We start from the raw sequence: 14,013 nt of genomic DNA, 5'->3' as shown, positions 1-14,013 counted from the left end.
GCAGGGCACTGCAGGGTGTAGCAGGGCACAGCAGGGCGTAGCAGGATGCAGCAGGGCACTGCAGGGTGTAGCAGGGCACAGCAGGATGCAGCAGGGCACTGCAGGGCATAGCAGGGCGTAGTGGGACATAGCAGGATGTAGCAGGGCGTAGCAGGGCACTGGAGACTGTTTGGTTTTTAATACTCATTTAACTCTTTCAATTCAAGTTTTTCTATTGTGCTAGGTGATAAACAAAGAGTTTGACGACTATATGACATCTGGGTCTTGAAAACCTTTTAGCGCTTTAAAATGCCTCAAGCACAAGTAAGTATTACAAATGTCCATTACTCAGTTATTTTAAGGCAAGCACAAATACATAATGATAAAGTGAAGTAAGATGTTTTAAAAGCATTGTAATAGTCAGTTAGTATCCATGCAGATGATGATGATGATGATTTATACCGTCTTGCATAGAAAAGCAATTTGTGGTCCGATACTGTAGTATAAAGAATGTCATAGTACTCGCAGTTTTCCTGTAGCTTTCTGTCAGTGTCGCTTTGTCCCTAGAACAAAACAACACAAAGAAAAGTTTCCCACGTTACCCCAAGATATGTTTTCATGGCAAACCCTCATTCTGTCTGTCTGCGTTGTCTGAAAGGCACCTGTCTCAGTACCCAGGGAGTGTTTCAAGGCCATGCGCTGGCCGGGATGTTGTGGCTGAGAAAGTGGAGACCGGCGTTCCTGGAATCTTAATTCAGTCCTATCTTCTGTTTAGTCTGTCACATAGCCTGCAACCGCCAAATAATCAAAACAACCTCAAAGTCTTTCCTTTTAAACAAGCTGCCTGCATTGTTGATGTATTTAAGTGACTGACCTCTGAGACAGTCTGCACACAAACACTGCGGACGCCTTCTTTCTCATGAGGCTTGGGTATTGAACTCTGCCGGCTTTCTCTTCTGTTTTCTCAGGTACACTCTGGATGAGTTTGGGACTGCGCGCAGGAGTGCGGTGGTCCGAGGTTTCATTGACGCCCTCACCCGTGGCGGGCTGGGAGGGACTCCCCGCCCCATAGAGATGCATTCACATGACCCTATGAGGTAAATGTCATGTAAGATCTTGTAAGATTTCCTACTGTTATAAAACCAATTCAGTATTTTAGCGACATAAATTAAAATTGGAGAAACCAAGATTGGAAAAATCAAGATGATCTCCCCTTCTAATATATATCTCTCTCTATATCTATATATATATATATATATATATATATATATATACACACACACACACACACACTGTATATTTGTAAAATTCTTGTAGTAATGCCGTTATCTGGAGAAATGGAGAAAATACTGTTATTGCAGTTATCAGAATTTTGCATGAACTTTTAAAAAAACACGTGTCGTGCTCACAAATATAACATTTTGCAGAACTTCGAACTATGTTACATACAGAGACATTCAAATTAAATCAATGGGGTTGTCTAAATATATAACAGTAAAACATTACAAGTCCTCAAAAACACAACTATCCCTTTTAATAAATTATTTAAGTATTGTACAGTGTATTGTTTGATTGTAAATCTTGTAATTCCTGACTATAAATCTATTATATAGATTTAGTTCCAAGCTCCAGAGATTCTTAACTTTTAAAATCCAATTCAAGAAGATGTTAAATGTGATCAGTGTCTGAGTGGGTCTGTGTTTGCTGCTCTACCACCTCCTCTTCCCTCTTCGTCCTATGCCCAGGAGCCAGGGGGAGATTTTCTCAGAATACCAGCCATGTGTAACAAACACAAAATCACCTCCACTTTATAGGAGGCATCAGCAATTCTAAGAACATCAAGCTCTTTCTCACCCTCCTATGTCCTCATACGCTCACGCTCACAAGCACACACACACACACACACACACACACACACACACACACACACACACACACACACACACACACACACACACACACACACACACACACACACACACACACACACAATAATTCAAGTTTAACCTAGCTGTTTTCCAGCATTATGTCACCCCAAAAGCCATTTGTGTGTTTGTGTGTGAAACGCAATGATGACCCATGCCTGGATTGTAGCTTTGGCCTGGTCGTGGAAAGATTAGCCCGCAGGTTGGCCCTTCAGTGACGTACTGTTTATTACAGGTTGTTTTATTGCTCTTTCAGGTATGTTGGCGACATGCTGGCCTGGCTGCACCAAGCCACCGCGTCGGAGAAAGAGCACCTAGAAGCTCTGCTGAAACAAGTCACTCTGCAAGGTATGCTGATTCCTGCATTCTAATCCCCTTCTGCAGTTCTCCATCATCTGTGGTTCATGCCACAGTTTACATTTCAAGGGCTGAGATTACACCTCCAGCTGTTTCTTCCCTTTTGTTCTAACTTTTCCTTCATTGGACTTGTTTGCCTTGTTGCATCTATTTATTCTGTGTCTTTTAAAGTGAACCCGGTACCTGTAAACAAACAGCACACAGACGTACAGGTAGCTTGTTTATTAGACAGAATTTGGATGACCAGTTGTTCAGTAGGGTATGAACAAATCTAATCCCAGTACATTTAGTCCATCTGATGGACTGATCTTGTGCTCTTTTTTTATTTTTTTATTTTTATTTTTTACATTTTTTGGTTCTCATAGCAGTTAAGAATGACCACAGCTCCAAGGGGAGCTCTAGAGTGGGATCCATCCAGACCGGGGTTTGCCCTTGGTCTATTTTCATATGCTGAGCTTTAACATCCAGGTTATCAAGTGTCAACATGCATCTCCTTACACCTTTTTGGGGTAGTTTTCTGCAGTTCATTTTGATTATTGTTTCACTCTTAACAATTCATGTGATATTTGACTTGGTAGTACAAGTACGAGCCCTGCAGGCAGGTGTCAGTGTGGCTTCACACTGCCACCTGCATACTGGCTCTACTACCTGTTCATATTTTTATCCTGTCTATATTACAGTTTATTTATATAATTTATATTTATACCTTCTATTAAATATATATTCTATTTATTTTCTATGTTTTAACTTTTGCACTATTTCATGTCTTGGTGTCTCATTTTACTACTACTACTACTACATGTTACATGCATGTAATAGTAGCATTGTTAGAGGAAGCCTAAGAACAAGAAAAAGTTGACTGCACCACTGTCATTGTTGTGCATCTGCCAAATAAATACTTAATACCTAAGTTTGGATAATGGCATTGCTCTCATCAGCCTAAACACAGTGAACTCAAAAACAGAAATGTAAACGTTGGAGTTAAGACATGAATGTGTGAACACATCCTAAGACTAATACAGGAATGGATTTTTGAATGAATGAATGTTGTGTCCCTATGTCATTCTGTAGTGTTAATATTTTGCATGTATTCATTGTACGGCAGAACAATTATAGTATTTAATCCCAAATTGCCCTATTTGTTTTCATATTCGGCAGCTTAGGGCACACACGGGCTGGTTTTAAAAGGGCTTCATCAGTTTAGGATGCCCAAAAAGAGGGTAGCAAAGTACTGTGATATGTCTGCCATCAGAGGCAGCCGCCATATATGGCAAAGACGCTTACTTCTACTCATGTGAACACAGGGATATGCTTAATATGTGGCTGTATGCCAATGGCCCATGATTTTGTTTATGTATTTAAATGCCACTGTAATATTTATGTCCCTGTAAATTGTTCCCTTCAAGTGGACTGAAATATGTTCTGTCTGTCTTTTTCCAACATTAGATGTGGATGAGAACATGCAGGAGGTGGTTGGACACATCACTGAGGGAGTCTGCAGACCACTGAAAGTGAGCAACCAAATATGATCAAAACGCTATTAAAGAAAGAGACCAGCTCCTTAAATGGATATCGTGCTCAGTCATGTTTCTGCTCTCATTGTCACGTCGGTGTGTTGCTTCTGTCCCCCAGGTCCGGATAGAACAGGTCATTGTGGCTGAACCAGGTGCTGTCCTGCTTTACAAGCTGTCCAACCTTCTCAAGTTCTACCACCACACCATCAGGTATTCTGACTTTTAACTGTCTGCAACAAGTTTGATAATCGATTAATCATTTACAGTGGTGTAAAAAAGTGTTTGCCCCCTTCCTCATTACCTGTACCTTTGCATGTTTGTCACACTTAAGTGTTTTGGAACATCAAACCCATTTAAACAATAATCAAGGACAACACAAGTAAACACAAAATGCAAGTTGTAAATGAAGGTGTTTATTATTAAAGGTAAAAAAAAATCCTAACCATCATGGCCCTGTGTGAAAAAGTGATTGCCCCCTAAACCTAATAACTGGTTGGGCCCCCCTTAGCAGAAACAACTGCAACCAAGCGTTTGCGATAACGTGCAATGAGGCTTTTACAGCGTCCTGGAGGAATTTTGGCCCACTCATCTATGCAGAATTGTCCTAATTCAGTTACATTAGAGGGTTTTCGAGCGTGAACGGCCTTTTTAAGGTCATACCACAACATTTCAATAGGATTCAGGTCAAGACTTTGGCTAGGCCACTCCAAAGTCTTCATTTTGTTTCTCTTCAGCCATTCGGTGGTGGACTTGCTGGTGTGTTTAGGATCATTGTCCTGCTGCAGAACCCAAGTTAGTTTCAGCTTGAGTACACGAACAGATGGTCGGACATTCTCCGTCAGGATCTCTTGGTAGACAGCAGAATTCATAGTTCCTTTTATCACGGCAAGTCTTCCAGGTCCTGAAGCAGCAAAACAGCCCCAGACCATCACACTACCACCACCATATTTTACTGTTGGTATAATGTTCTTTTTATGAAATGCAGTGTTCCTTCTACGCCAGATATACTTGGACACACACCTTCCAAAGAGTTACACTTTTGTCTCATCGGTCCACAGAATGTTGTCCCAAAAGTCTTGGGGATCATCAAGATGTGTTGTGGAGAAATTGAGACGAGCTTTGATGTTCTTTTTGCTCAGCAGTGGTTTTTTTCCTTGTAACTCTGCCATGCAGGCCATTTTTGCCCAGTCTTTTCCTGATGGTGGAGGCATGATTGCTGACCTTAACTGAGGCAAGTGAGGCCTGCAGTTCTTTGGACGTTGTTGTGGGGTCTTTTGTGACCTCTTGTATGAGTCGTCGCTGCGCTCTTGGGGTAATTTTGGGCGGCCGGCCACTCCTGGGAAAGTTCACCACTGTTCCATGTCTTCACCATTTGTGCATAAAGGCTCTCACTGTGATTCACTGGATTCCCAAAGCTTTGGAAATGGCTTTATAACCCTTTCCAGACTGATAGATCTCAATTACTTTCTTTCTCAATTGTTCCGGAATTTCTTTAGGTCTGTGCATGATGTGTAGCTTTTAAGGATCTTCTGGTGGACCTTACTGTGTCAAGCAGCTCCTATTTAAGTGATGCCTTGATTGTGAACAGGTGTGTTAATAATCAGGCCTGGGTGTGGCTAGAGAAATTGAACTCAGGTGTGGACAACCACAGTTATAGTATGTTTTAACAAGGGGGGCAATCACTTTTTCACACAGGGCCATGATGGTTTGGATTTTTTTTCACCTTTAATAATAAACACCTTCGTTTACAAATTGCATTTTGTGTTTACTTGTGTTGTCCTTGACTATTGTTTAAATTGGTTTAATGTTCCGAAACACTTAAGTGTGACAAACATGCAAAGGAACAGGAAATGAGGAAGGGGGCAAACACTTTTTTACACCACTGTAAGTCATTTGTAAAACAAACATACTTTGGTTGTTGTTGTTTTTTTTGGTGTTAATTTGGGAATTTGCTGCTTTTCTATGTCATTGTAAATTAAATACCTTTTGTTTTGTCTGTCATCTGTACAATGCATCAGTTTTAAGATTTCACTTTGAGCTCTTGGCACTTGTGATGAGCATGTTTTGCTATATTTAGACATTTTGTAGATTACTATTAACCATTTTTTGATGACTCAAAATAAAAACATAATTGGTAATGTAACTAATAACCAGGTGCAGTCCTAACTGACTTGTCCACGTGTTTGATCTGTGTCCAGCTCCATCATAGGGACCAGTGTGGCCTCACTGCTCATCACTATTGAAGAAATGCACATCCTCAGCAAAAAGATGTTCTTCAACAGCCTGAGCCTTCATGCAAGCAGACTCATGGACAAGGTACAGTAGGAGTAAGATTATTTCTATTTGAATAATCCACAACATTGTTTTCTCTTGTACAGTTGTGACAAAGTGACTGTTAGGAAACAATGCCATCACTAAAGCAGAAGGAGAAGAAGCCATGTGTATGTGTGTTTTTTTTTTTTTTTTATTGAGTTTGCAATGTTATTTGATAAAATCCCTTAAATGACAGAAGTTCAGTATTCACCCGTGGACACACACACTGTGTATTTCAGTTTAGCGTCAAAACCCTTAAATACAATCGGGCTATTTCTGAAGCCCTATGCCTGTGAACTGTTTCAGCCTGCTGGCCACAGCATCCAAATGGTGCTAGCTGCCAAAAAACACCAAACGTGTTACCTTTTTAGTTAAATTGCCATCCGAATATACCTCAGCACGAGCGGGAGCTTTTCCACATAACATGCTGGCTGTGTCTTGATCAATAGCAGTTACAAGAATTATCCCTGTAGCTCGGTGTTAATCCAATTGAAGGCCTTCAGGGTTTTGGTGTCAATTCCAGCTAATGCCAGGAACACAGCCTTCTCATAATTTGCTCTATTAGGTAGACAACGGTGGCTGGCCTCAGTTCTGTGTTGTGTATCCAGAAGCCAATGAAATCAAAACCCTTTTCATTAAAAAAAGCTCTACTGACTCTGAGCAAGCTGAGGCTCTCAGTAGCAGCAGGAAGCAGTTGTATATCCAGTCTATCCTGCTGCTCATTAGGGATGTTTATTACGCGGCTTTGTTGAATACTCAATTCTGATTGGTCAATTACAGCATTTTACAGTCTGTTATTTAAGTGTAGCAGACCGCTACTGTGAATTACAGATCGTTGCTATGGACGCAGTTCTAATCATAGACTTGGAGGATCATTTTTAAATCAATAAAATCCTTTTTTTCAATCCGTATTTTGTGTCAAGTCATTGATTTCTTTAATAAGTAGACATGGAACAAGCGGGATAATGTAGAGTTATTGCAAAAATGAAGACCTTCACAATCACGCCTTACTCAATGCTTTAACAATGTGGAAAATGCTCTTTCGCTCCATCTACTGACACCTGGTCTGGTTCTGACTGTGCCTGGGCAGGTGGAGCTACCGCCTGCAGACCTGGGACCTACAGCCTCCCTCACTCAGACACTCTCCCTCCTCAGGGAGGTGCTGGCCTCCCACGACTCGTCAGTGGTTCCCCTGGATGCCCGCCAGGCTGACTTTGCTCAGGTAAACTGATTCTTACCCATGCAGCCTCTTTTTTCTTTATTTCTTTGTATATGTTATTTTTCAATAATATACTGTATATATTAAGGTATATCTGTTTGTTTATGTATGCAGCGAAGGAAAATGTATTTAATTCCTTCCTTGTGTTGCTTGGAATTTTTTCTTCTTCTTTATTTTAATCTGATTCTGATACATGCTTTTTTGATTCTGATGAAAGTAAAACTTGTCTCCCTCCATTGTCTTATTTACTAGGTGTGTACAATTCAGAAAAAAAATCACAATTTTTAGGCTCACGATTTGAATCGATATCGATGTTTGATTCAAAAACAATTCAAAGTATGCAATTGTAGTTACTTTTCGTGTGTGTGTGTGTGTGTGTGTGTGTGTGTGTGTGTGTGTGTGTCTCTCTCTCTCTCTCTCTCAGGTGATTGCAGTAAACATACAATAACAAAAGAAGAAAAAAATGAATGAATTGATTAGAGCTTCAATGACAATCCAAATACAAATAAATTTTTTTTGCACACAATTTACCAATTGCAGTTAATCGTAAATTTCAATTCAATTGTATTTGTAGTATTAAATCATAACAAGAGTTAGCTCAAGACACTGTACAGATATAGTAGGGCTAGACCACACTATAATTTACAAAGACCCAACAATTCCCATAATTCCCCTCTCAGATAAATGTGTTCCTATTAGTTTTTCTCACCCGTTGACCAAAGCCAGTGATACTTCACATATCTCTTAAGGTTCTGTTGTGCTCTGTCTTTCCCAGGTGCTCTCCTGCATCTTGGATCCTCTTCTGCAGTTATGCACTGTGTCTGCCAGTAACCTGGGCACTGCTGACATGGCTACATACATGGTCAACTCGCTGTATGTCATGAAGACAACCCTGGCTCTCTTTGAGTTCACTGACAAGAGGCTTGAGATGCTTGAGTTCCAGGTCTGTCCTCATAGTAAATGAGTATTGTTTTGAACGTGCAAAGCTAACCGGGCTCATTAAAGCCTCAAAGACCACCGCAACTATAGTTTAACCTAGCCGGTAACAAAAACATCCCTCTGCCAACCTGGGTTAGAGCGAGGCTTTCCTACTTCTGAAGGGGTTTGCGTGCTGTCACTGACCCCCCTCAGACGGATACGTTAGGTTTGGACGATCACGACTGCCTCTGGGACCGCTCCGGTGTTTAAAGCGTAACTCTTTACGGGTACCCGAGTAAAGCTTTAGTTTAAAAGCATAATAAGGAATAAAAGGCCACTTTTAAGATTAACCCTGTTCTTGTTTCTATGAAAGCATAAAAATCACTATTTTTTAATTACTAAAACGTCTCAACACAACATTAGGCTTTGCTCTAAGTATCACCAGGGACTCATGACCTCAGCATTTAGAACATTGTTTGTGTTTACAAAGTTTACTAAAAAGGTTTTGAGATTTAGCAGTTGTTTTTTCCGCTCGCCGCCATTTTGCCAGTCAAAAAGTGTCGATCTCCGAATGCAACGTAGCATGGTGGAGAGTCAAGATGGAAAGCTCTTTAGTTCCATATCAATGCACGGATAATTTGTTGTTTTGTCCTTTGTGACAAACAAAATTGACCTTGTAGTTGAAAAAGTAGCCTCAAATAAGAATGACATTTCCTTCTATGGAGTCCATTCATCCACATTTGGAGATCGACACTGTTTGTGGATGGTAAAAATAGTGATTATGATGCAATCATAGGAGCGCCCTTAGCTCTCCCATTCAAAAGGCCATTTTACCAAAACAGAAAATACAGTCTATCTTAAAAGTTCAGCTTCCGTCCTATTATGCTTTTAACCTAAAGTTTGACTCAGATACATTCACACAAAGACCCTGGTTTGCATTTTGGCGAGAGTTACACTCCAACGGCGTGTCACTGGGCCAGACCAGATCCTTCTTTTGTTTTCTCACTTCAGATTTTTAAAAAGGTGTATATACCAAAGTTTGTGGTGGGGGAAACAAGAAAGTATTTTGGTCCTGTTGTCTTTCGTAGTGTTCTTCACCTAGAGACGTGTTCCACAGCCGTTCTCTGGCGCCGGTCTTTTCGACTCACCTCCCGCTGGAAGAAACATCCTCCAAAATCGCATCACAGCACACACCTATGACTGTCCAGGCTAAATGAGCACTTAACCACTCCCCCCCTCATGTCCCGTCAGTCGGACCCTTCCCACTACCTGAAAGACCAATATTAATATCATAAGAATTATATGATTAATTAGGTGATTTTGTTCATATTTAAGTAACTTTTTACACTTCAATGCAATTAGTCAAGGGCATGAAACTAGTAATGACAGGTCACACTGTAGTTGCACAAGACAAACTGAATCATTCAACTTTAAATCTCAGCATACAGTCATAACATTGTCTGTGCATAGGAGTATTGGTCATTAAAAAATATTCTTGTTCTTTTCATAACTCAAAACCCATAGAACCCAAATCTTTTATTAAAAAGATTTAATTTGCTGTTTCATAGAAGGCTGTGCGTCATGTATTGTTCATGCTAAAATGCACCTATTCTCTATTTTTAGCCTGTCTTTTGTAACTGAGCACCACAAGAGCTCCTGTGGAAGTTTTATTATCAATGGCACAGTGGTTCTCTATTAACCACAAGTACCATTGATTCACAATGCTGGCTCGGACTTGATGTTAAGCCACTCTCTCTCCCACATTTTCTAGATCGAGGCTCACCTTGACACTCTGATCAACGAGCAGGCATCCTACGTTCTGACCAGGGCCGGACTGAGTTACATCTACAGCTGTGTCCAGAACCCTGACCAGGTCTCACACGCAGCACTTAACCACACATCCACATGCACTCACTCATGAAGTTATAGAACCGGGGATATTGTTTCTCACATCACTCCTTTTAGAGTCCCTAATGGTTGTATTTTATCCTAAACAGTTACAACCCTATTGTTTACACTACTGTTGCTATGGTAACCAGATGACTAATATCTTTTTTTAGGGCATAATAGCATTTTTTTGCACATGTTCAGTCGAGGAATGGACAGAAAGAGTCAGATCAGATTACAAGTTTTATAGCTTCTCCAGAATTGTCCTGTGCTGATGAGGGAGCCGATGCCCTGGAGTCTCCTCCCTCTCTCCCTCCCTCTTTGTAACACACTTTGCCACTGGGCTGACTGAGAGCCATAGTTGCGGTTTAGCATGCGAGTCTTGAAACCCTGGGTTATGTCAGGACACACCACACCCTGCTGCTGCTGCTGCTGCTGCTGCAGCTCAACGCAAAGCTCAATCAAGAACTGTCAGTCTTCTGCACACTACCTCTCTCCTCGGGTGGCCTGTCCCGGGGTTTGCTTTAAATAGTCTTCTGTTTGAAAAGATTAAGTCTAGCGGTCCACACTCGACGGCATACCAGATGTCAATGACTGAAAAGAATCCCCAGGTTTATTTAAGACTTTTAAGGTTTGCTTTCACTATCTGCTTAAAGTTGTATCCCTTTTAATTTCTGTGATTCATCAGATGAACAGTCAGGCACAAGAAAAGAGTAATTAAAACTGCACTGGCTTGCAGCCAGCAGATGAGTTTGCAGGCTTATAGTGTGTTTGTTAATGTGCCCATATCCCCATAAAATCACTGCACCACAGCTTTGACCCTTGCACTGCCTTCTATTTGATGCTTTTAATGTTGGCAATTTAGGCATTTAAGCCTGACTTAATGTTGCCATTCTGGATAATCAGTGGCAATCAATCTGGCTAATTGCCTTGAAGGTACCTGCTGATGTGTTCACAAAGTCATGGCTTTACCTATCAAGATTAGTTTTTTCGCCGTTTAAGTAATCAAGATTCACCATGTTCAAGTTCAGTGTATTCAGAACAGTTTCTTTTCCCAGAACTGTAAATTAGGGCTAAATGTTAAACTGTTTTCTGGCAAAAAGATATCAATATATGAATACGTCTTAATTCCATATAATTTAATAGAGAAGTGCTGCAACATCCCATGACATTTGACCAACCAATCAGCCATTTAAAAAGTAAAACTTATTCATCCAGCCATCATTGTGTCCCTGCCTCTGTCCATTTCAGTAGCTGCTGAGGTACAACGTGAACAGAAAGGAAGAAAGCGTTTCAACACCGCCTGCCAACCTAAATAATTAAAGGACCTCAGCCCCTTGACTGGTGTTTGGTTTTGGGATTCAACATTGTCGCTCTTGAAACACAGTGACTTTGAGTTGGATCCTAAGCTGATGTATACTTTTCTGTCTGTCTTAGGGTCCTCTGTCCCTCCTCCCCAGCATGGACAGCTCTTCTGTGAAAGCAGCTATGGTGAGTTACACTGTGTATTGACCAAGCAAATTTTCCTGCATGAATCAGTACATTCTCACTCGTTGACTCATCACCTGCTCATAACTCTCTTGCACAAACAGGTCCAGTTCGATCGCTACTTGTCATCGCCGGACACTCTTGTGATGCCACAGCTTAACTTCCTGCTCAGTGCAGCCATCAAGTGAGTCCCTGTCCCGATTGTTGATAGTAGCTCTCTCCATTTAGGGAAAGTATAGCAAACATGCAATATTCACGCTAGATGTTAAATGTTTACAAATCGCATCAACATGTGTTTCATCAGGGTGAAGAGCATGTACAGAGTGATACAAATAGAACAGGAGCGTTGGACTAATAATGTTCAACATTCGTTAGTTTGCTACATGTAATATGATCATTACTGCACTCCAAACAAAACACTCGACTACAATAAATGCATGGCGAGTTTGGATGCTAAATTGCCAAAGCCACCAACACATTGAGAGAGTGCTCGGCAGGACTGCCTGTATTTGTCTTACTGATCAGAAAATGCACATGCTTTTAGCTCAATCCAGCTGCTACATTGGAGGGCTCTTTCTGTGAGTCACGTTTACTGGGAAGTGCAGCAGGCTTGAGGAGCACTCTGTACCTCAGGTTAATGTTCTCTATTAATGGACATGGGAGGACTGATGGGCAGGACGCCATTAATTAGCTTCTGGTCCATTTCTCACTCACACTCGTTTCGTCCTCTCCTTCCTCCATTTCTCTCTCCTCCATCTCTCTCTCTCTCTCTCTCTCTCTCTCTCTCTCTCTCTCTCTCTCACTCCTGCTATCTCTCAAGTCTGCTTTTCTGCTCACCTAAATACACAAAAACACCAGCCAGCCCTTTGAAAACACTTCTGGAGTGCACAAGTAATGGGAATGCACTTTCAGACTCCCATTGTTTCACATTTCGTGTTAGTGCACTTGGTATGGAGCAAGGTGTTATACACAAGCACTATGGTTTGGTGTTCTCTGTGGGCCAATTAAAAATATGGATCTCAAGAGCCTGAGTTGGATACAACCGAGGTGCTCCCACTGTGTCCTTGAGTCATCTCACTGGGCTCTTCGGTCCGACTGTGGCATCCTCCATTTGTACTCCACTAGAAGTACATAATGTCCTTCAGTCAATGGTACATGTTGAGATTGTTATGGCAAACTATTTTAAGGCAAAAACGTACATAAGATCTAAAATGATAGGCAAGTCCAATTAAGCAGAACAAGATATGTTGTTTATTAGATTTTTTTTTTAACAATGACATAGAAAATGGTGCCACAACTGCAATGTTTCGTCCAACCAACAGCACAAAAAAAACTAATTTACTATAATGACCAAGCCATGCAGCAAATTCTCACATTTGAGAACTTGAAACCACAAAATGTTTGGCTTTTTGGGTGGAAAAACGACCAAAACGAGAATCAAAGTAGTTGGTAAATAGTTTTCTTTTGATTGACAGGTTGTTGGAGCTCGAAAAGAAAAGACCAAAACAAGACTGTACATTGGAAGACAATAGTCTAAGGGGGTCTTTTTTTTGCTGAATCAGTTTATGATGCTGCTGTGGCTGACAGCTGATGCTTGTGCATTTATGCTGTATGTATCCATAGATGGCAGTGTGCACCACATACTGCCACTCATGTTGACACAGGGGGCACACAATGGTCACTGAACAAAACAAAAAAAGTAATGAGGACAAATTCTTACTCATGGCTAATTTATTCAGCTCTTGGTCAGTGACTAATCACAGCATAGCTCTGTTTTCTGATTTAGACCTGAAATGTAAAAGGGCCGCTCACTGCTGGTACTTTGTTCCGTGAGTATATAAATGTAGAGTGTTATCTGTTGATGCAGGGAGCAGATTTTCCGCCAGTCCACTGAGCTGGTGTGCAGAGCCTATGGGGAGGTTTACAGCGCGCTGACCAGCCCAGCTAACGGCTACAAAGACCCTGAGAACCTGCTACCCCGATCACCTCAGCAGGTTCAGGCCTTGCTGTCCTGAGAGACACTTCTGTCACACCTGGTGATCTCAAAAACATGAGGTGAGCCCCAGTGAAGAACAGCCAGTTATTTAAAGAGCTATGTAATTTGTACAGCATGATACCACAAATGTTTATAAAGGTAGTTGTTAAAGTCGGGGAACGCGGGCTATATATATATATATATCTATCTATCTCTATATATATATAGATATATATATATATATATATATATATATATATATCTATATATCTATCTGATCCATTTACTTGCACTGCTGCAGACAGTCAACTTGTTTTTCTCTGTACAGCACCTTTCCTTTTTTCTGTCTGATTTCCCACCATGTACTCTACCATGTCCATAATTGTACAAAACAATTTTTTTTTTCTTTTATAAAAACATTGAGTATTATATAAATCA

At 40.9% G+C, this 14,013-nt stretch overlaps 1 protein-coding gene across 1 annotated transcript in view; it reads left to right on the top strand.

The window, feature by feature from the left end:
* The window catches only part of cog6 (component of oligomeric golgi complex 6), a 31,768-nt gene extending 18,011 nt beyond the window's left edge, over positions 1 to 13,757 (top strand). Inside the window, exons 9-19 of the mRNA XM_034867054.1 lie at positions 948 to 1,076; positions 2,161 to 2,252; positions 3,708 to 3,772; positions 3,894 to 3,985; positions 5,974 to 6,091; positions 7,179 to 7,310; positions 8,083 to 8,250; positions 9,997 to 10,098; positions 11,550 to 11,603; positions 11,705 to 11,784; positions 13,468 to 13,757. Of these exons, the coding sequence (XP_034722945.1) occupies positions 948 to 1,076; positions 2,161 to 2,252; positions 3,708 to 3,772; positions 3,894 to 3,985; positions 5,974 to 6,091; positions 7,179 to 7,310; positions 8,083 to 8,250; positions 9,997 to 10,098; positions 11,550 to 11,603; positions 11,705 to 11,784; positions 13,468 to 13,615 (1,180 nt within the window). The 3' untranslated portion in view covers positions 13,616 to 13,757. The remainder of the gene's footprint in view (positions 1 to 947; positions 1,077 to 2,160; positions 2,253 to 3,707; positions 3,773 to 3,893; positions 3,986 to 5,973; positions 6,092 to 7,178; positions 7,311 to 8,082; positions 8,251 to 9,996; positions 10,099 to 11,549; positions 11,604 to 11,704; positions 11,785 to 13,467) is intronic.
* Positions 13,758 to 14,013: the final 256 nt, after the last annotated feature.

Source organism: Etheostoma cragini, chromosome 3 (assembly GCF_013103735.1).
Source record: "Etheostoma cragini isolate CJK2018 chromosome 3, CSU_Ecrag_1.0, whole genome shotgun sequence".
Taxonomy (NCBI): Eukaryota; Metazoa; Chordata; class Actinopteri; order Perciformes; family Percidae; genus Etheostoma; species Etheostoma cragini.
The sequence above is the reverse complement of the archived record's forward strand: the minus strand, read 5'-3'. Positions and strand labels throughout refer to the sequence as shown.